At 39.6% G+C, this 22,462-nt stretch overlaps 2 protein-coding genes across 7 annotated transcripts in view; one reads left to right on the top strand and one right to left on the bottom strand.

Moving 5' to 3' along the window:
• Positions 1-6,660, bottom strand: part of LOC120502981 — a 20,761-nt gene extending 14,101 nt beyond the window's left edge. The window contains exons 1-8 of one of the 5 annotated variants that reach the window (XM_039711039.1): positions 6,640-6,660; positions 5,470-5,547; positions 4,553-4,621; positions 4,064-4,094; positions 2,873-2,932; positions 2,278-2,328; positions 1,893-1,973; positions 1,062-1,198 (exon numbers count right to left, since the gene is read on the bottom strand). In XM_039711039.1, the coding sequence (XP_039566973.1) occupies positions 1,062-1,198; positions 1,893-1,973; positions 2,278-2,328; positions 2,873-2,932; positions 4,064-4,094; positions 4,553-4,621; positions 5,470-5,520 (480 nt within the window). In that variant the 5' untranslated portion in view covers positions 5,521-5,547; positions 6,640-6,660. The other 4 variants (XM_039711038.1, XM_039711037.1, XM_039711041.1 and 1 more) reach the window with 4 other exon arrangements.
• MSANTD3 (Myb/SANT DNA binding domain containing 3) lies at positions 6,121-22,462 on the top strand. 2 transcript variants are annotated; one of them, XM_039711043.1, is made up of 3 exons: positions 6,121-6,254; positions 12,641-13,086; positions 14,399-22,462. In XM_039711043.1, the coding sequence occupies exons 2-3, from the start codon at positions 12,672-12,674 to the stop codon at positions 14,806-14,808; spliced, it is 825 nt and encodes a 274-aa protein (XP_039566977.1). In that variant the 5' UTR covers positions 6,121-6,254; positions 12,641-12,671; the 3' UTR covers positions 14,809-22,462. The 2 variants fall into 2 exon arrangements, with proteins under 2 accessions (XP_039566977.1, XP_039566976.1); XM_039711042.1 differs by lacking the exon at positions 6,121-6,254 and adding an exon at positions 6,661-6,816.

The following is a 22,462-nucleotide window of genomic DNA, read 5'->3' as shown; positions in this document are numbered from 1 at the left end:
CTGACCCTTCTGCTACCTAGGGTAATCCAGCTCAGGTGCACAACTTAAAAGTTATCCTTCATGAATTATTACATTTTTACAGTATTTAAGAATTTAGCAGAGATGCAGTTAACAAGTGTAAGATTCAGAACTGCAGGAAAACAGTTCCAAGTAAGCAAGAAATGCAGTAGCTGAGAACATCAAAACTCAGCATGTACATCTGAATGAATGACCAGAAACAGCATGGTGTTTATGAAAGACATCACTGCTATGAATCTGCAGATTCATAGTAGCACAGCCAACATTAGGCCTAAAGCTGCCCCAAAATACTATGTGAACTCAGCTGTCTATGACTTTAAGATGTGATCAACATAATACCAATTTTGAGAGACTTTTATGGGGAGTATCAAAATACTTTTCAGAATATTGCTTTCTCAGTTTTGTGAAAGCCCATCCTAAGCCAATATACTCAAGTAAACATTCAAAGGCTGGAGAGCCTCATTTCTCTAAACATACGGAAAATGATAATGTGTTTGAATGTTTGTGAGGTGACAGGAACCTCAAGAGCTTTGTCATAAAACAAGCAACAGAACAGACATGTCTTGTCCAGCCTCAAAACAGAATAGGAGTTGGGTTTTCCCCCCACTGACTCCAAGTCACAGTATTTAATAATCGAATATGTATCACAATATCTAATAGGTATCATGTTCGTTTATAAATACATTCCTTTTAAAGCATCTGAAAGATGGAATAGTTTCTTCATTGATAGTGTTCTTTTACATTATACAAAAATCAGTCAAACATCTATTTCTAGTCCATTTTAGCTATAGATTCCATTACCAGTTGACCAAAACAGAATAAACTAAACACAGTGTCAAGCAATGAACACACATACACATTACTGATGAGAAGAATGTAAAGTCTAGTCATCACAGCTTCACAATCTTGCAACACCAAGACTTTCACAGAAGCTTACGTAAAACCTTACATTTGATTTTTTAAAAAATCAAAATATGACTAACAAATTCTCCCCTTTAGTCATTACATTAAAAACAAACAAATGAACGAACAAAAGAACTTACCAAGTATGCCAGTCTGTGCTTGGAACCACAAATATGCATGAACATGTTACTTAGTCCTGTTTTACAGTAACAGAGTTGACATTCATAGAGAAAAGGAACATTGTCTTTTGTTCGGTATTCTATTATGTAATTAAGTCCTGTATTGAAAAAAAAAAACCAAACCAAACAACTTAGGAAATTTTATGTTTGCTGGAACAAATCATCAGAGCTGGTTGCAAAAGAACCGATCTTAAACCCTGACATATAAGGAAAAGATTACTACTCCACATCCAATACATCAATGAAGATTTTTAGAACCATCAGATATTTCATCTTTTGGGTGTCTAGACTTTTTGAACTCCAAAGGTATAAAACTGATGGTTTTAGAATGTCTTATGCTTAGCACATAGGACTTAACAATTAAAAAAAAACCCAAAAAATGTAAAAAATTATAGCAACAATTATCTTTTCCACTAATTAGAAGAGAATGTATTTTAATATATATCCCTAGTTGTTTTTTCTGCCAACTCCTATCTCCCCTCCACTGGATGGGTAGTTAAATTGCAAAAGCCACACTGATATTTTAAGTTAAAGTTCATTCCTATCATATCACTTTAGACTGTGTCTAGAGAATATTGTCAACATGAGATATCTAACCAAATGTGTTCCAGGCCAAATCCAATGATTTTGTCACTACAATCTATCACTTCCATACCATTCTATTGGGTACTCAGTACAACCATAAAAAGATCTTGTAACACATTACCTAATTTTACATTTAAAAAAACTGATCTGTACTCTTTAAAGGCAAATACCACAAAACCAAACAATTACAGTATTAAAAGCCCTCACCAAGTGCAGGTTCTGAATCTTTACATGTATTGAGCTGGTCTTCCAATGTCTGTACATGAAACTTCTCTGGCTCAAGTGGCACTGTAAGAAATTCACATACAAGTAAATCCTGCTCATACATGGTCCCACATCACAAATTAAGTCAGTTATTATGCAATATTATTCCCCCAATTTTATTTCCACTCTTTTTAAAGCATTTGATTGCAAAAATTAAGTATTATTACAAAATATTACTGCAGATTGAAAGTACAATGATAAGAAATGAATTTCTAATGACCTGCTAAGATCTAGACATCCCTTGTAATGTTGAACCTCAAAATTTTTTATTCCTTCCCCCTTTTTTTTTTTTCAGGAAGGTGTGGGGAGAGTCATTAAACATTCTTACCAAAATCAGGAAGTATTGCAGTTGTTTTCACTGTCTTCCCTAAACAACTTTCTGTTTTAACAAGAAAAAAAAAAGAAAAGAAAAAAAAACAAAAGTAAAAATCTAAAAGAAGTAGAAATAAAATTGTTAATTCAATTGAAAGAACAATTTGGTAAAATAAGTGACTACTTTAGAAAAAACTCTTTGAGCTTTTGCTGATATGAGAAAACTAAAAAATGTTTAGTTTGGAATGTGCTAAGAGATTTTTTTTTTACAGATTCAAAGATGATTTTGAGTTGGAAGAGACCTACAGGGATCACTGAGTTAAGTCCCTGTTCATACATGGTCCCACATCACAAATTAAGTCAGTTATCATGAAACATTACCTCTCCCAATCTTATTTCCACTCATTTTAAAGCATTTGAATTGCAAAAAGTAAGTATTATTACAAAATATTACTGCAGACTGAAAGTACAATGAACAGAAATGAATTCCCAATAATCTGCTAAGATCTGGACATCACTTGTAATATTGTACCTCAGGATTTTTTATTTCTTCCCTTTTTCTTTTGGCAGTGGGGGAGGAAGGTCTGGGGGCAGATGCTAAACATTCTTACCAAAATCAGGAAGTTTTACAGGTGTTTTCAATTTCCTTCGTAAGCAACTTTCTGCTTTGACTGAAAAAACAACAAGAACAACAACAAAGAAGAAAACAAAATAATCACACAGAAGAGGAAATAAAATTGTTAGTATATAAAATAAGTTGGTAAAATAACTAACTGACTAAAATAACTACTTTTAATAAACTCTGAGCTTCTGTTAACATGAGAAAACTAAACTATGTTTAAGTTAAGTTTTGAGCGTGCTAAGAGATTTTTTCAGAGATTCGCAGACTGTTCTGAGTTGGAAGGGACCCAAAGGATCATCAAGTCCTGTACAAGGACTGAACCCATGACCCTGGTGGCATCAGCACCATGCTCCAAAGATGGACAGAAAACATTCACACTAAACAACAACAAATTTATTTCATGTCAGGCAATTCAATGAAGCAGGCAGAGAGGAAGATCAATGAAGTTCAGTGTCTCTAAAGATTTGAGGGCATCTAGGAATTTCAGGACATTTATTTCAGCAAGCATACAGCTGCTAAATATTTCATCACTTAAATTTCCATTACAGTCCAAACAAAAATTCTCAGATCAGGTAGGTCCAATGACTGTGTCTGACTTGAACAACAACTTTCAAACCAAATTCTAGGAACAGTGAACTGTAGAAACCTGAAACCTGCACCATTTTGGTGCATCATGAAACCAATTTAGGAGAACAACTGTGAATGTAGTTAGACCTTCACTCCTTCTGGAACTAGACCAGTTCATCAAGACCCAGAGGAGGTTTAACGATGCATTAAACCTATTAAAAGTATTAAAAATATCTTAATTAGCTGAAGCAAATTAACCCCTTTCCAAAAACAAAGTATATACAGCATTTCTACATGGTTTAAGAAGCATAGGTTTTTAAATTATATTTTAAGTTTTGAAGGTCTCTAACGTCTTGAATTCTTTAGGGTTTCTCAAAAATTTAATGTAGGTGATTTTTAGTCTTCTGGCTAGTGCTTGTTAATCAACCTTGCATACCTCTTGCTCACATTACTGACTGATTAGGTAGCTATATTATTTAAAAACACAAGACAGGTCTTAAAGCACAAGTCTTGAGAAAGTCTTTTTGTCATTTGTTTCATAAACAACTACATTGGGATGGGGAGAAAGATGCAGGTACAGAACACAGAAGGAGGCAAAAAATCTTGCACTTACCCATGCCATGAGTTTTCAATGCTTCTTCAACCTAAATTACCAAGTTATCAACCAACAAAGAAGAAAGGCACTTAAGAGTCAAAAAACAACAATGCCAAGCTTTCATTATATAGAAGTTTGATTAATACCAACAGCATAGACTATCTCAGGTGAACAATTACATGAAAATTTAAAAAAAGGAAAACGTCCCTTTTTCCTCTGAAGATTGTCTATTATTTAAGTAATTCCATTTCCCCTTTATTAACAGCCATATATTCTCATGTATTGTCTTTACTAGACATAAAGTTGTAACATTTTCTGACAGGACTAATGTACAAAACCACGTTCTACTTTATCATTGTAGAGAAGACAGCAAGTTTGCAAAACTAGTTAAATATCTGAAATTGTATGTTTCACCACCACAATAAAAACTAGATTTCAAACCCCATAATGTATTGCTAAATAAATTGGTAAAATATGACAAAAGGTGCATTCAAAAACTGATCTTACCATCCTGTGTTTCGTTCCAAGGAAATGAGTCTGCAAGTTCAATGCAGAAGAACACCAGATTTTGCAAATCTAGATTAAAGAGAAGTATTTCTAGCATTGCACACAGACCAAGAGAAATAAAATACCACTGATATCAAAACAGATCCACTATCAAATTGTTAGTATAGCTTAAGTTCTACAAAAGTACTACAACTTCAAAGACAAAACTAGAGCAGCCTCCTTAAACTGAATTTTTTAAGGCTCCAAGACCACTGAAACACAGTGAGATGAACCAGAGTTTCCACATCACGGAAGAATTTCAGATGCTCCAGAACTCTGCAGCTATCTCATAACACTTTCTGTGTGGGCAAGTGAAGACAGATCCCAGACCTTCCTCACGCAGGAAGGAAAGGAAGGGTGAGCCACAGGCACGGCACAATTGTGACAAGCCATGGCACCTGCCTGAGGTGAGCCAGTTACCCCCAGTTCTGCAGCCACACTACCACTTACTCTGATCAGCTCAGGGCCTGCCTCGCTCCCTTTGGAAAACTTCCCTAGCACAGCTGGTTTATGCCTGGGCCAGCTCAGAACAGAAGCAGATTAGGTTTAAATTCACCTGAATGAACAGCAGCAGCCCAAATATTTTCTTCTCCTCTAAAAATCCGAGTATGCCTTAATAAAACAGCAATAAACCCAACAACCAGAGAAATCGGGATTTTTTTGTTCTGAACAGGAGCTACACTTAATCATGCACTTTTAAAAATAATGCCTTTATTTAGAAACATAATATTATTCACTTTAATAAGCGACACAGCCAAATCAAACATGACAAAGTCACCAAAATAAGTTCAGGTCCAGTGCTATTTACCAAGCTTGCTCAAGAGAAAATAAAGAACATTCACACTTGCTTTAGGACAACTTTTTAAGTGAATACTTACATTGCAGTAAAAGGGGTTTATTTGCTTCTTTATTTCACTTTCAGGGTCCATATTCAGTCTTTAGATGATAAAAAAACTCTAGGAAAATTGCAGAAAGTTTGCAAAATGTTGTTTGAGTTCATAAAATTATTTACATTTTTGTTCCGTCCATATGAGGGTTGGGCACATTCCAGCTTTATTTTGCGCCTTGACTTGAGTCACATTCAACCTTTAAATTCCCAGGCGAATGATCCTATTTTGAACTCGAGAGCAAAACTACAGCATGGAAAGAAACAATTGTTCTCCGCCAGCTTCCCTCGGGAAACATTAACGTCACCAGAAGATTACGCAGAGCAAAAACTAACGAAACAAAAACTAATCCGGAGCATTTCAAGCTTCCCCCTTCTTTCCTGGGACAGGACTGCGGGCATGGGCTGGGACAGATGACACACACATCGGGAACAGCCAGCACGCAGTGCCCGGCTTCGGGAAGAAGGACACGGCTCCCACCCGGACCGTGGCGGCGAAGGAAGCGGGAAGTAAAGGAGGGAGAGAGGGGAATGGAGAGAAGGAAGGGAAGCAGGGAGGCCCCGAAGCTCTAAACCCCACGCCAAGAGCGGCGCGGGCGGGAGGGCGCCCTTCCCGGCACTCCCAGCCCCGCCGGGAGGACACGGACACTGCCGGAGCGGGGAGACCGCCGGGCCGCCGCTGCACACAACTCACCCCGGCGGGCGGGCAGCGTCCGGAGCCCGCAGGAGCTGAGGGCGCTCCCCGCTGCTACCTGCCACCGACCCGCCCTCGATGAGGCATGGAAGGGTGGCGGGAGCCCGGCGGGACCGGGAACGGGAATGGGAATGGGAACGGGACGGCGGCGGCGGCAGGCGCTTCCCGCGGCCGCCGCTGGGGGCGCTGGCGCGCAGGCGCGCAGGCCGCCGGCGCAGTCGGAGGTAAAGCCCGAGCTGGGTCCGCACCGGGGCGGGCATTCCCCGTCCCGCTCCGCGGCCCCGGGATTGGGATGCGGATGGGCACGCCGCGCTAGGGATGTGCGTCCCGGCAACTCCGCCCGCGCCCGGCCCAGGCGGGGCTGCCCACCCCCTTCCCGGCGGCCGCTGGGTGTTCCACGCCGCTCCCCACAGCACACACGCATATCCACACGTACTCACGCGCGCGTTCCCCGCAGCGCCGCCGCACCTGCGGGCGCGGGATCGCCCGCGATGCGCCCGCAGCGCCGCAGCCTGCCCGCCCGGCCCGGAGCGGCCGCCTTTGTGGAGCCGGGAGCCGCGAGCACAAGAGGAGCTAGCGAGGAGGTTAAAGGAACCCCACCAAGCTCGAGTTGATGTTTGAGAAGTTCGGGTGCGGGAGAGTCTGGTAGGATTCCTGTATTGTGCCTGGTTTTGGTGGATTTCAGGCAGCGGTTCGGAATAACGACCTGCGTCCATTACCTTGCTTGCGGGAAGTGCTTGGGATGTCCTCCATAGGTAGCGGGATGACCCGCTTAAAATCTGTGTGTATCTATAGTGTATTATGGTACAATTGCATATATATTTTTAATACATTTCCGTGTATAGCTATATAAAATCTGACAGGAGAAATTTGGGTAAAGTACTGTGAATTTTACTAATAGATGATCTTGTCTGTTTGCTGGATGATACTGATAACTATTCATTTGTAGAAAAGCATAGGGGGAAAGCACCCAAGGAGGTGGGATTTTTAAAAATCTGATTAAAACACATTTTCTGTAGAGAGCTCATTCATATTTGCAATGTGCTCTTAATTACCTAGTGATTTCAAGTCTCAAGGTAGGCAGGGTCAGGCCTGGAGCACTGATGGAAGCTTGGTGAGGAAAACCAAGGAAACATTTGAGGAAGAAGAACACTGTTTACTGCTGCTTCTGTCATTCAAACAAAATATAAACCTGTTGTGACTAGTTTGGGTCATTGCATTTCCATGCCTTTCTTTGGTCCTCAAGCACTGCATGAAAAGGACAGAATTATGTTTCATTTCCAATGTTGTTAATTACTGACTATGTTTACAGCTTCATCTGCAATTTAAGTTAGAGACATAGATTTTATTTTTATCAATCCTTGAATATTTCTGGTAGTAATTCTGTTGGCACTGGTCAGTGAACTTCATTTCCACCCCATAAGTGACCACAATTTGCTAACAAACTAATTTTTTGGGGGTTTGGTTAGTGTAACCTTTTTAACATTTGGGATAAATCTTCCACCATAACTTTGCATTTTCTTAGGCCTAAAAAAACATTTCATGGACTAAAAATGCTCACACATGCCAACTTAAACCAATTTTTTTTCCTTTTACTGTGCTTCTCTGCAACTGGTTGGAGCTTGGGTGTCTGTTTAGATGTGTGCAGGCAAAATAATGCATGTGTGTGACATATTTATGAACAGATGTGCTTTTCCTAATTTCTGTAGTTTTTTTTTTTCAAGCTGTTCTTCGAGCAGATCACATCACATGCCTTATAGCCTTTAAAAGAAGAATGCTGCACAACATTTCACAATAAAGATGGGGAGCTGAGAGATACTTCTGTTATCTTAAAGCTGTAGAGGTTTGTGTGAGAGGACAAATACTTAGGACACTGCTTCAAGTCAAGTTGTGAATTCAGTCATGCCAGGAGAAGATATTTAGGATAAAGTACTTTCTTACTGCATGTGTCTTGGAGCCTAGGCACCTGTAAGAGTGGGAGAAGCTTTCCAGTCTTTGTTTCTTAGAATTTACTCTGCAGCTGTCCTTGTGTGCCCACACAAATCAATCCAGTTTATGGGATGAGCCATGCACAGTAAACTACTTTGATTTCAGCACAGATTCCTGCTAAATTATATCACAGGCATATGTCCTGGAAGGACTGGTTAGCCTCAAAATGGAAATTCTGTGGGCTTGTGAGTCCCTTCTCATATTCTGCAGAGGAGCCAGTGGGCTGCAAGAAGGTGAATAATATGCATAAAGAAAAAAGAGGTGAATATAAATACATGGTGGTGTTCTCACACAACTTCTCGGTATTCTAACTTCTCCTGACATCTCAGAGTGCTTCCTTGTTCACCAAATGGGCATTAATACATTGAAGAAAGTAGGTTAAGCATGTAAGAACTTGAGAGGTCTTCCAAAACTCTTTTCTTCTATATATTAGGCTGCCCACAGCAGTTCTTTAGTCCCTTTATGCATCCTAGATATTAATCCTGGCTTCTTCACAGAAAGGACACCAGTGCAGTGTGTATGTTTAGGAAACAAATACTAGGAATGTGATTAGTGGAAGGAAAGACCAATATATTTTTTCTCAGACTTGTCTTTCCATTCTTTAATGTTTAGTATTTGAACTGGGGATCTCAGATGCTACAACAGTAAAAATAATAGAAGTAAATGATAGTGTGGTATGAAAGTGATACCTAAATTTGCTCCTTCCATGAGAGATGAACTTTATTCTAGTACATAACATGTTAATATATCGAAAGTCATATTTATAAATGTTTCAGATATTTACTGATATCAGCTGATCTTGGTCTGTGAAGCTAGATATTTAGCACGTGGAATCTAGAAGTCCTAGTAATGTTGTTTAACTTTGTGAATGCAGTCTCCAAACTTCTGAAAATCCAGTTTTTCTAATTAAAGGGATTTTCTAAGCATAAACGTGTAATGATTCTTTTTGTCTGAGATTCTCTCACCTTTTCAAAACTAGAACTAAGATTTCCATGCATCAGTAGAGGGTAGAATCTGTCCTTTCTGATCACATGGAGTGATCCTGATTTTTCAGAGTCATAAGCTATTGGGCTTCACAACTTGCTGGTGGGACTGCATTTCATCCCATTCCTTGGTGGAATTAAGGTTAAGATACAGAATCAATATTTAGTCCCAAGAATTTCACTTCAGCTTCTCTCCAAAGCAAGTGAATGGTTTGGAATGGTGCAGTAAGTATGTAAGTAAAATACATTAGTAGATACACCCTATTCCATTCTGTCTCTTTTATCTTACCTATTTTCAGAGTGGTTTCATGAAGTGAACTTGCCAGTTTTCAGTATCTTTGCTAGGATGTCAATTTCCTGACTATTTTTTTTCCTAATTTGTGTTTTATTTAAGGAACTTCTGAAGCCGCTGTACACTTCTATTAGACCTAGACATTGTAATGACTGGTATGAAATGAAAGAAGTTTCTTTACTCACACCTAGTTTTTTTCTGTGGGTTTATAGCTGTTTAAGAACTCCTGTCACCAACGTAGAGGGTGACTTATGTTTTCACAGACCATAAAAATAACTTGACTAATTTGTGTTTTATTTAAGGAACTTCTGAAGCCGCTGTACACTTCTATTAGACCTAGACATTGTAATGACTGGTATGAAATGAAAGAAGTTTCTTTACTCACACCTAGTTTTTTTCTGTGGGTTTATAGCTGTTTAAGAACTCCTGTCACCAACGTAGAGGGTGACTTATGTTTTCACAGACCATAAAAATAACTTGACAGTGTGACAGAGGAAATATTGGATCAAGAAACTGTCTTCCTTAAACTCAGCCACCCAACTCTCTTCCTTCTTCTTCCTTTTGCTTTAATGTAAAATAAACTAACTCTTCTATGAGCAGTAGCACTATTGCATTTTGTTTTCCTATGGATCTTTCCCTTAGTCCACTAGATCTTGTCTGCTGCAAAAACTTCAGCTCTCCCATGTCATTGTGACACCAGGATTTGGTGAAAGAGAGCAGAACTGTGACTATGCAGGACCCACACAGGTGCCTGCAATAACCCAGTCAAACACTGACAGAAGGTGCAAACCAAGTGTTTGCTCCTTTTTCAGTAGAGGTGCAACTTGCTACTGACTTGACCCAGACTGTTACTTACTTCTATTCACTTTGCTTTAGTTTTGCTATTCCAGGCTTTTTTCCACTGTGTGCCCTGTTCTTCGACTCCTTTGTTTTGCTGGCATCATGGTTTAACCCCAGCCAGCAACCAAGTACTGTGCAGCTGCTTGCTCACCCCTTGCCCCCAGTGGGGTGAGGAGGAGAGTCAGAAAAAAAGTAAAACTTGGGGGTTGAGATAAGAACAGCTTAATAATTGAAACAACATTAAATATAGTAGTGGAAAAGAGAGTGGAGGGGAGAGAGAGAGAGAGAGAGAGAGAGGAAGAAAACTCAAGAGAAACAAATGATGCACAATATGATTGCTCACCACCTGCAGGTCTCAGCCAACTCCCTCCTCATTAATACACTGAACATGACATTTTATGGTATGGAATATCCCTTTAGCCAGTTTGGATCAGCTGCCTTGGCTGTGCTCCTTCATAGCTCCTTGTGCACCTGCTCTCTGGCAGGGCATGGGGAACTGGAAATTCTTGACTTGGAATAAGCACCACTGAGCATCAACTAGAATATCCATGTGTTATCAGCATTATTCTCTAAATCCAAAATGTACAGCACTGTACCAGCCTCCAGGAAGAAAATGAACTCTGTCCCCACTGAAACCAGGACAGCTGGGCTTTGTCATATTTTGTGGGCTACTCAAGAGAGCCACTGTTTTTATGTCAGGCTTGGGTTTTCATTTTGGTATTAGCTTGTCTGTTAGCTTTTTTTATAAATATAAGTACTTTCAGTACCTTTACTGAAAGAGATGGGAATAACTGTAAGTACTAAGATGTTTGGAGGAAAGGAACTACAAGGATGGCACAAAGAAAGTCCCAGTGCAGTAGAGTTAAGGAAAAATATATTGAGAAGAAGAAACCTGATGGTGATATCCACTGCACCATCAAGGAATATTAAGGATGGCACAAAGAAAGTCCCAGTGCAGTAGAGTTAAGGAAAAATATATTGAGAAGAGGAAAACTGATGGTGCTGCACCATCAAGGAATATTGTAAGAGAAGTAGTAGAAACAATAGGCAAAAGACTAGAAAATTAATTCTGGGAGAGTCCTAGACTGTTAAGAGTACGAACCAGTTATCTTATAAATGATAACCAGTTATCTTATAAATGTTGTATCACTGGGTTTAATGATTAAAAACAAATGAAATGAGAGCTAAGGGAGCATTCTGCCCAAAATCTAAAAGTAATTTGGGCTACACGGCTACAGCAGAAAGGAAGGGAGAGAAAAATGTGAAAAGATAGAAGAAGAAAAAACATATTTTGTGTTCACAGTCATATGTTGTAAACTCAAGGCAACAGTGCTTGTTTTGGGTTGGTTGTTTTTGGGGGGGGTTTGTTTGTTTGTTTGTTTTTTGGGGTTTTGTGTTTGTTTTGTTTTTGGTTTGGTTGGGGTTTTTGGGGTTTTTTTGGGTTTTTTTAATGGCCGGAAATTCCCTGTTATCAGCTACCTTTTTCCTATTGACTATGTAAGTGCTGGGCTTGAGAAAAGGGGTGATTGCTGATGTGGTGTGAGTGTGTAGCAGTGTCTGTGTTAAGGCCAAAACTCTTTTTAGCCTGTTTGTTGGCTCCTGAATGACCAGCAGCACAAGTGCAAGGAAGTGCCACTTGTGCAGGGCCAGCAGTCAAGGGTGAAGGACCTGTACTTTTCACGTGGTTGGTTTCTGTTGTTATTTCTCCTCTCCTTGCAACTCTTGCTGCTTCTCAATATTGTAATACAGGTCAGGATCCTGCTGCCTATTGGGTATCAGCCAGGAGGGGATGGAGCTTGGGGGAGAATGGAGCTGACAGGTCTTTAAAAAGACAACTTCTTACTATCATTGCTCATACAGCTTTCAAATATTGGAGAGAGATGGGAGACATTAATTATACACAATCAGCAAAGACAGAAGAATGTATTTTTTTATATCAAAGAAAACCCAAACATGCTGAAGGTGGCTTTAGACATAAACCTGAAGCTAGCGATGGCTAGGTTTTGAAATTTGTTCCTAACTTGAGGGCTTAGAAAACTTTCTGGGAGTGAAAAAGTGCAATGAACGGGAAAACAAGATATTAAAAACAAGATACTAAGTAAATACTGAGTATTTTGTATCCAGACAAATTGTAACAAAGACGACTATTCATTAAAGTTTGCTTCTGGCGCTGTGTATCCACTAAAGAGGCAACACAAACCAGAATGTAATTGTGTTTTATCTTACCTGTTCATTCCATTATGTACTCTAGACTACTCACAAGCTATTCTAGAAAACAAAATTGATCAGAATCCTGATACTGCAACCAGTTCTAACTTGTGTTTGTTTTTATTCTTTCTTTTTTCTTTCATCATTGTTTCCATAGGAATTTTGGCTTCTTGGAGAAACAGTAGAAAATGCAAAACGAAATAATAAAGCCTGCTAAATACTTCTCAGAAGTGGAGAAGAGTGTGCTGCTTGCATTAGTTGAAAAATACAAATACGTGCTTGAATGTAAAAAAAGTGATGCAAGAACTATTGCTCTGAAACAACGCACCTGGCAAGCCCTGGCTCATGAATATAACTCGCAGCCCAGTGTGTCACTGCGAGACTTCAAACAGTTAAAGAAATGCTGGGAAAATATCAAGGCACGGACAAAAAAGATAATGGCACATGAAAGGCGGGAGAAGGTAAAAAGAAGTATTAGTCCACTTATAAATACTCACATCGTAGGGAAAGAGAAGACTGGAAGCATAATGCCTGAGCAAATGTACTTTTTGCAGAGCCCACCAGAAGAAGACTCTGAATATCAGCCTGATGCTTCCAGTCAAGGTATAAATGTTGCTGTAATGATGCGAGTGTTATTGTTTTGTATGTGATTTTGCCAGTGATCCTTTTTCAAATCTCTCCACTTAGCTGTGAGATATATAAAAGTGACTGCTGGATATAGAAAAGTAATTTCAGAGCTATGATATTACAAGGCTGTGTGTATTTCCTGAGGCCTACAGGAGTTAAACGAATGTGAGGTTTTTTACAGATTTTTTTCATCTGTTTTTGACATATCTGCTGCTTTGTGGCAAACATCACAGTTGCTATCATGCTGGCTTTCCAGAGAACAGTCCCAAGGATATCTTTATAATTTTTAAAGTATCATTTTGCTGGTTTAAAAAAAAAAAAAAAAGCTACCAGCAGCAAATTGATACACAATTGCCTGCTGCAAGAGTTCCCAGTGGTCTTTCCCCCTTTGTTTTCAAGGACTAAAAAGAGTATGTGGAGCCATATTTCATGCTGCAGTCCACACTGGAGAATGGCCTTTCTGAAAAAGTTCAGCACTACATTCTTCTTTGTTTGGCAAGCATGCCCAGAAGGAATAATTCAATACCAGGAGGGAGGGTGGCTACAACAGTTTCTTGCAAATTTTATTATGTCAGGATCTCACACAGAAGACTGTCCTTGCTCAAAAGACAACAGCAGCTACATTGTTAGATAACATTCTTAGAATGCCTCTTTCATAATTGTATTTACCATAATTAGTCATTTGGATTTGGATACGAATATGTTTTGAGACCCTCATTTGCACTGGTAAATATTCTTTTCCCTGTGTAGTCTCTTATTTCAGAAGAATTGGTAGAGTCTTCTGAAAGTTAGAATAATGTAATTTTTTCCTAAAAATATACGCTACTGTATTTACAACATCTGCAGCAGAAACAAAGAAGGAATAAGATGTGTTCTTCCTACTGCTCCCTCTCTCTTGATATTCATGTTGACACAGCTTCACCTGACACTCAGATCTTTCACCAAATATTGCAAGTCACATATGGATTTAGCTTAAATGGCTGCATTAAGGTTTAGCTCCAGGCTCAGCCACCTAAATTCAGGTGTCCACTTACAATTGTGCATTCACTTTAGTCTTCTGAACTCCCACTATAGCCTTGGAGGTTTTTCAACAGAGCCCCAAGTGGTTCTGTTCAGCCCATTATGCCCTTAGTATTCTGCAGCAGAACTGCATTATGTAGTGGCTCCTGTGCTTTGCTTCTGGAGCACAAGGTTTAGAGGCACATGTCAGTAATTTATATTATCACATTTCTGTTTCTTGAAGGAATGGAAGAGAATACTATAACACTTTATCTTCTTTTGTTTGCAGAGTCATTTGTTGTGTCAAATAGAGAACTTTGTGATGAAGACAAAGAGCTGGTACATTTTCCAGTATGTGAAGGCACCTCCCAGCCTGAGCCTTCGTGTTCTGATGTCAGAATAGCAGCAGATAAGAACTACAGAAGTAAAGCATCTCAGGAAAGTGCTCTGAAAAAGATGCACGAGGAAGAGCATCATCAGCAAATGTCGATTTTGCAACTCCAGTTAATCCAAATGAATGAAGTTCATGTGGCAAAGATACAGCAAATAGAAAGAGAGTGTGAGATGGCTGAAGAAGAACACAGGATAAAAATGGAAGTGCTAAATAAAAAGAAAATGTATTGGGAGAGAAAACTGCAGACCATTACAAAAGAATGGCCTGTATCATCCTATAACAGACCCTTTCCTAATTCACCTTAGAACATGGAAGGGCAGAGAGTCAGTCTGATTTAGCACATTTATGAGTAACACACACTGGAAGGAGGGTTTTCTACTGTGAATGTACAGTGACAGGATAGGTGCCTGGCTGATAGTGAACACACTATGACTCTTAATGCTTAGGGAAACAGTATAGTTCACCAAGAGGAAAACTATTGTTTATTTGTAGGTAGTTCTGATTTGTTTAACTCACAGACATGCACAGTGTTCTAAAATCTCAATGTATTTTCTCCTCTCAGAACACCCTTAATCCTTGTGAAGTTTAAGGTACTCTGGGTATTCTTACATTGGGAGTTCTTAAGAAAACTTAACAGCTTTGAACACCAGGCTGTAGTGTTCATTTTGATTTCTATCTCTTCCTATCTGCCATTTCCCAAATGAAGGCAAGGAAGGCAAGCGTTGGAGTTGCTCTCTGCTATTGAGACAAAAGGTGATGGACAGCTATTAGCTGGATCATTATGCTGAAGCTTAGGGAAAACAAACTAGTTAATACAGTCCATAACTTATTTTTCATAGAAGATGTGAAGATGAAGGATGTAGCAAGAGGGCCACTGCAGTAACAGCCCTCTCCTGAGGAACAGTAATATTTCCCAGCTGTCTGGCTGACTAAGAGGATGGTTGTGGAATGGCCCTCCACTTGTTTGAGCCTTGACACTTGAGAAGTTAAAAAGAAGGTGACCTCTTCCTCAAAAGCTGCTGTGCTTGTTCTTTCATTTCCAGGCCCATCTTGTATTGAAGTAAACAGGAGGGTCACATGCTGCTGCCAGCACTGTGTGCTGTTCACCTGAAGTCATTCTGAGGGGAAGAGCTTTTTAAGAATTCATAAAGCTCTCAAAATGCAGTGAGCCAGCCAGTCCATTGGCAAAGTCTCCCTCTATTTTCCTATGCAATACTCGATGGTGTAGCAGCTAGCTTGATTATTTCTCCTTAGCTAGAAGAAAAGACTAAGACTCACCCTCTTTTCCTTCTCATAGGGTGGGAAGCAGCTCAAGGGAATCATTCTTGTCCTGAAGCACTGTTCTGTTTTGTTCTGTTCTGTCCTGTGCATTATGGTGGTGTGTTTCTTGCCTTTGCTGTCAGTGAGGGGTGATGGACGTGGCTTGTATGAAGGCATTCACATGAAAGTCCCCACAGATTTTGGATGTCCAGAATGGTAGATAGTTGGAAAGCACAAATAAAAATAATCTTTACCCTGGCAATCATTTGTTCTAGTGGGACAAGAGTTAAAAAAATGTGAAATGCAGAACCCCACAAGGATTCATAAGAACTTCTGGTGTTTGAAAACCTGTTTTACAGGAAGGTGTACAACCATCATTTGAAGCAGTGAGAAAAATAAACAAAACCATAAATTTTCATTGAAAAATCTGAGTATCACATTATTCAATAAAGTATTTTCAGATCGTGACTCCTGAGGGCGAGTCCCTACTGTGAGCAATGTGTTCAAAGCAGAGTATGTTGCAAGGCATACATTCCCAGTTACACTTCTATCTCTTTCCCTGGATATCGTTTCTGGTGGAGTGAGTTCCTTTTGGTTTTGTTTCAGATTGTGTAGGGTTCTCTGTGTGTCTGTGTGTGCATGTGTGTGTGGTTTTTTTGACCTGCTTTCACTGCTGGTGATTCATCTTTGTTAGCACTGCCATTATCAACCACAGGACTGGCTGTGGTTACCAGTGTGGTACCTGTGCTACTTCCTTAAATGTGCTAAAACCAGCAGTCACAATGGGAGCTATTTATTACAACTCATTTTATATGACAGAGAAAAGAAATATGCTGGGCTGCTGCAAGATAAAAAAATAGGGCCTGGGTGAAATCTGAAGACAGACCTTTTTGACCACAAACTCAATATTCTTATAATTTGGCTGTGTGAAGAAAGTGCAGGAATTCCAAAGAAGGATGTTGTTATGGGCACTTCTATTTTTCTGCTGGATGAAAACACTTTTGGAAGGTATAATAACAGTAGAGGCAAAAGAAAAGTAAACAGAAGTGAGGACCTTGTTCTGAGATTGCATTCTATGGTTGGAAGATGAGTCAGTTATTTGACTGGTTGTGACAATTGTTCAGGCACCATCCAGAAAAAAAAAGGATAGGAAAGACATTTGTCTTAACCAGTTAAGACATTTGTCTTAACCTTCTGCACTCGTTCTAAGTGAAAGTAAATGAAAACCAGGTGTTAGAAGGTAATGAATGGAGACAATTTCACCACTGTGAAAAGGGCAAGAATAGAGAGACAGTCCAGGTCTAGATAGCCCTGTGAAAATTGTGAAATAGAGAGGATCTCACAGAATGTGAGCTAAGGGTAGCTTGAACTTCTGGAAGCTATATGATTGCTCATGAAAGATTCTTTTATATTTAAAAATTCTTTAAAATAAGCATGTTTTCAAACTGTGCTAAGTGGACAATACCTTGCTTCTTGGTATATCTTCTTATTCTGAGACCAAAAGTTACAGTTCTTAGGCTGAACAATAGACCCTTTTAATTCAGGTTCTATTTAAAAGAAAGATCATAAGTGAAAGATTAGAAAGAGCCAAGATGAAGGTATGAAAGAAAGAACGATCATTACTTGCATAGGGGAAGAATGGGAATGTTACACCTAACATAAATTATGCAAGTAGGTTTTGTGGTAAGGACAATAGGTCGTTCACAGGTGACACAGGCTCTTGCTTTCCCATTTGTAGTTGACTGTTGATGTAAAATTGGGTGATAAGCACAGAAAAATGTAAAAGATCATCAGGAGAAAGTAATGTATCTGCTTGCCATGCTTTGGCTTTTTAAAGTGATCAATGTGATGGAATTGAAATTACTTGAGAAATTACTTTTACCTTTGTTGTTGTTGCAATTACTCCCTCTGGTAATAGAGCTTATCTTTTCTTATGTTTGACTTTTCCTATGTGTAATGTAGCCATTTCAGACAATATGTCCATTTATTTCTCTCCCCTTTTTTCTAGCTTAGATCATTCAAACACTTTCACATAATTGTGGTTTTCTGTTAACCATTTGGCCAAGGAATATATGCCTATTCTCTAGGTTTTTCCACAGGTAGAATACAGCAGTATTTGAAGAGGAATATGCCTGTTCTTTTCTGGATTTGGTATAACACTTTTTGTCAAGAATGAACTTAAAAGTTGCACAGGGCAAAATGATCCCTTCTTAACTTCATACAAAGCATGCGTACCAGATACTAATGGCCATTGTTCTCAGCTGCTGTATTCTTATGAAGGAAAACAATGGCCTTCTAGACAAGGTGTGTGAGTTCCTTTATGCTCCCCGAATTAACATGAACCTAGCTCCAGGTGCTGTCTTTCCTTGGAGGTAATCTAATTTCTTGCCTAGTATAAATTTTTCATGTCTTGACTTTTTTTTCCTCTTGCATTTTTTCCTTATGTTTCTGTTCACCCTTAGTTTTTTAACCAGCAATATGAGCAGGGGGTTTCCTTCCGGGACATGTGTTTTCCTTTTTCCTTCCTCTTGCCCAGACTGCCCATATCACAGCATTTGAACGTGAATGGGTGCTCACCTTCCCTTTCCACAGAAAGCATGGTTAGTTGCCTTTTCCACGCAGCTGCCAGTACATTCTGGACTCTGCATGCAGGCTAGGAAACATATTAGAGGGTTTTGAGGTTAGTATTGAAAAATGGGGAGGAGCACTTCATTCCAGCTCCGTGTAATTTGGGAGGACAGTCTGTGACCACGAAGTCATTCATTGGGACCAGAGCTAATGCAGGGTGCTGAAGCTGTGTAATTGATTTTGATTATTCCTAGATCTTTGGGGTTCTGCAGAAGTTAGGTTTGAGGTTTCCTGGTAAAAAACGTTCTTCTTCCTCGGAGAAGCCTCAGTGGAATCCTTTCACAGCTTCCTCAAATGAAAGCTCTCATCTCGACAAACAACCTGTCCTGACATCTATTCTATTTCTTTCAATGCCCAGGCTGCTTTATCACCAGAGCAAGGGAGCTTGCTGCTTGCCACAAATCCTCTCTCTGAAGCTCCTTCCTAGGCTGCAGAGATGTGTTTAGGCAGGGCTGAAAGCACAGCCCTTCCCAGGCACTGCTCAGAGAAGCGATCCTTACAGAGCAGGTGCATCTGGTGTGGCTGAGCTCAGCCCTAAGATTTTGGGCTCAGTACTCAGACTTTGAACTATTGCTACTCAGGGTTGCAATATTCCCATTGCGGCTCTGTGGCCAGAGAGAGGGGTGGCTCAGGGCTGCCTTTTTCTGAGCATATAGTGCAGCTGAGGATGTTGTGCCGAATTTTGTGTAATGAGCATTCACCTCTGTGTGCTTCCAATACCAAACTTTAGCAGTCTCCCAAGTATTTGTACGATTGCATAGGTGTTTTCAATGATCTTTTGCAGATTTTTTTTCTGGTTGTAGTTAGAGCGGCTTTTATATGTTCTTTTCCTTCTTCCCTACTTGCATTATAATGTTCCAGTTTTGTTCTGAATCTCTGTGGTTACAGTGTGTACAACCACACATTCATGTAGTATCTTGTAGCATCATGTTTTCAAGTATTTTTCTCATTATGACATTGAAATAATAAACTGCTACACATTTGTATTTTGCTACTCTGTGGGTAGAGGAATTACATGTAAATCTTAAAATAACATCTAATTGATTTTTTTTTTCCAGGCAAGTCCCCCACAGGTAGTCCTGTGATTTCATATTTTGAGCTAGCTTTCTATTATTGAAAGTCTGATGTACCTTAGTTGCTTTCATAAGATAATTACCTGTCTTCCCACTTTATTTTTCTGTTTCTTCTCAAGACAATTGACTGTATATTCACACATCATCACTCTCCCTGAATTTTGTACATTTGACAAAAAGAAACATGACCATTGGTTGCCCTCTATAAGAATAGGATAATATGTTTTCCAGTGAAAGCAAGCAGTAGCCTCTGTTTCTGGTATCACAGACTGACTTCTGTGCTGATGCTCAGCTTGATTCGCTGATATCTAAATAAGGTGCACATAGAAATGTGGACAGATTGCTGGACCTAAAACTAGAGCTATAAAATAGAAATGTACTAACTGAGGCTCTGAAAATTTTATTGTTCTGATGGTGAAGGGATTAGGCATCTGACAACACCATCAATCATATTAACAATAAATTAAAAACTTGCAAAGTCAAAAAGAAAAAAGGCTGGTTTTCAGAATGAGTCAAAGTGAAGACAGCTTTTAGCTGTCCCAAGAGGTAATGTTGTCACACATGTGAAACAATTTCCCCTCATGGTCTTCACTTCTCTTTCCTTCGAGACTCTGGACACTTCTATCATAGCATTCACAAGAGCCTGACAATAAGAAAAGTAGCCACTTCCAAGTAGGAATCCCACCAGAGTTATTAGACCTCACTCTTTGCAAAACTGAAGTTGGACAGTTTTCCAAGACTACATTATCCAGACACACATGCACACGCACTGTGGAAAGCCACGTGAAATCTGTCCAGCACACAGTCTGCCAAATGGCATAGGATATGGAAAGGTTGCAAGGAAAGGTATAGCAAGGAAAAGGAAAAGGTTGTCCACTTCATGGCTGTGGGTTGTAAAACTATTGTATTCAGGAGAGTGTGTGGATGAATCTCACCAGACGGTCAACCTCTCTAAGAATCAAGAAGTATTTTTGCCAAGTCTTTAATCTATCAAGACAGCCACACAAAAAACCATAAAATGAACAACAAGGAAAAAAAAGTTAAAAATTAAGCACTCAAATAGCTAGAAGCAATCTGTTCCCTTCTTGATGAAGAGCTGGTTAGATACAAGCTCTACACTAGACACATATGTATTTAGGGAAACAAGTCTCTGTTTTAACAGAAATAAGTCAAGATAGATTTGCAGATTGTCCTTATTTTATTTAGGTGAGTTTTTAAAATGTTGATTAAGATTGTTTCTTTTTCTTTTGTTGTTCAGTCCAGCTTCAGAATAGTTATGTGCTTCAGTCTCTAACCAGCTGTTAGAGCACTTCATTTATCAAATTTGTTTGGCAAGAGAGTTGAAGTGGGTTTGTATTCAGCACAATTTGAGATTAATTGTATTCCGCAAATCTCCAGATATTCCTTCTCAGCAGTAAGAGGCTGTTCTTGGAGAGACCTGAACCTGAAACAGGAATTATATGCCTATTTAGTAGTAATTTATTTTTATATGGCACTTACAAGTTGTCATAAGAGTTGCTCAAGCTCTGTCCATTATTTGGTCATGTGCAGATCCCTTTTCTTTTCTTTGAGTTATGCCCTGAAATTATGTACTAAGCCACAAATGGACCAGCTGAGTTGCCCATATAAAACCCTGTCACACTTTCTGTGTCACACTATAATGTGGGGAGGGGGAGGAATCCTGCTTCTGGTAAATTGTGGAGTTTTGAAATTTGACCTGTTACTCTCACCAAAACTTTGTCAAAAACTGTTTTGTTCTGTTAGACACCTACATGGTCCCACTGATCACTCCTTCAGCCCAGTGAATTGCTTGGCTTTTTAACTGTTTGAGTTCTAATCCCAAGGACTGTGGGAAGTCTGAATTGACACACACAACATAAATTCCATTTATTTGAAAAAGGTTTTGTAAATACTGAGATTCTAAAAAGTGCAAATTAGGAGGTGATGTGATGAATTTGGTATTTAAACCACGGCAGAAATTTTGGCATGTTGGGAGTTATCACCGCTGACCTAATAGTGAGGTTCAACCTCTGCTTTGGGAACAATAATATCCAATACAAATATAACCTTACCTCCAACTTTCTGTCTCAAATGAAGCATAATGAGAAGTCCTTGCCAAATAAAGCAACGCTGGTTTCCAAAATGCACTTAATTTGCTTTCAATTGCTGGCCTGCAGGAGGGCTCTGAGGCTGGAATGGGCGTTAAGTTGCACTCTGTTGGTGGCTGAGAGCATAAGTCTTCCCCTGCTGATTTTATCCTGTTCAGCTCAAATGCAGTACTCCTGCTGGGGTATACTTAGCCACATGGTGGTGCCAGTTCAACCATGGCAAGGTGCTCACATTCTCAAGTTGTCTGGCATCTTTTTCAGTTACCAAATCAGCGGTGGTTGATGTATTTGAATAAAAAAATAAGAGGTTTTAGCCAGCAAGGAAAACTGCCAGCGTTAACTGGATTGAGGTGCCTTCTAAAATTGATAAGGCAGCAAATTTAGAGGTGTAATAAATAAATGACCACAACGGTGCTTTGTCTCAGCCAGTTAAAACACTGTCTTATGGGGTAAATCTTGCTTTTACTCCTCTAGTAGACTGATAAATAAGTTGCATACTTCCAGTTTATATTTCCACAATCCCACTGAAGCCAGCAAATTTCTCCACACCATCCCATGGCCTCAGTGGATAAGTGTTGGTCCCTACTCTCAATCTGGCCCAAATGCCACCACTCTACTCCTGTAAATCCAGTGCAAGTGTGCTGTCAGGGAGCCAGGCTGAGAACATCAGGTGTGGCACAGGACTGGCTTAAACTTAGGCCCTTCTCTTATAACCAGCATAGATACGAGTGGCTGAAGCCCCACAGCACAGCAAACTTAATCCCACATCCTGCCACAGCTTCTAACACAAGTAAGGACGTAGTGACAGCCGTGGGCAATTTTAGTGATGCATAAAACTGGCTTTGGGTGGTAAACAATTGGTTTTTAAAATTGTTGCACATTAAAATGTT

The sequence above is a fragment of the Passer montanus genome, unplaced genomic scaffold (genome assembly GCF_014805655.1).
Source record: "Passer montanus isolate IOZ18808 unplaced genomic scaffold, ASM1480565v1 scaffold24, whole genome shotgun sequence".
Taxonomy (NCBI): domain Eukaryota; kingdom Metazoa; phylum Chordata; class Aves; order Passeriformes; family Passeridae; genus Passer; species Passer montanus.
The sequence above is the reverse complement of the archived record's forward strand: the minus strand, read 5'-3'. Positions and strand labels throughout refer to the sequence as shown.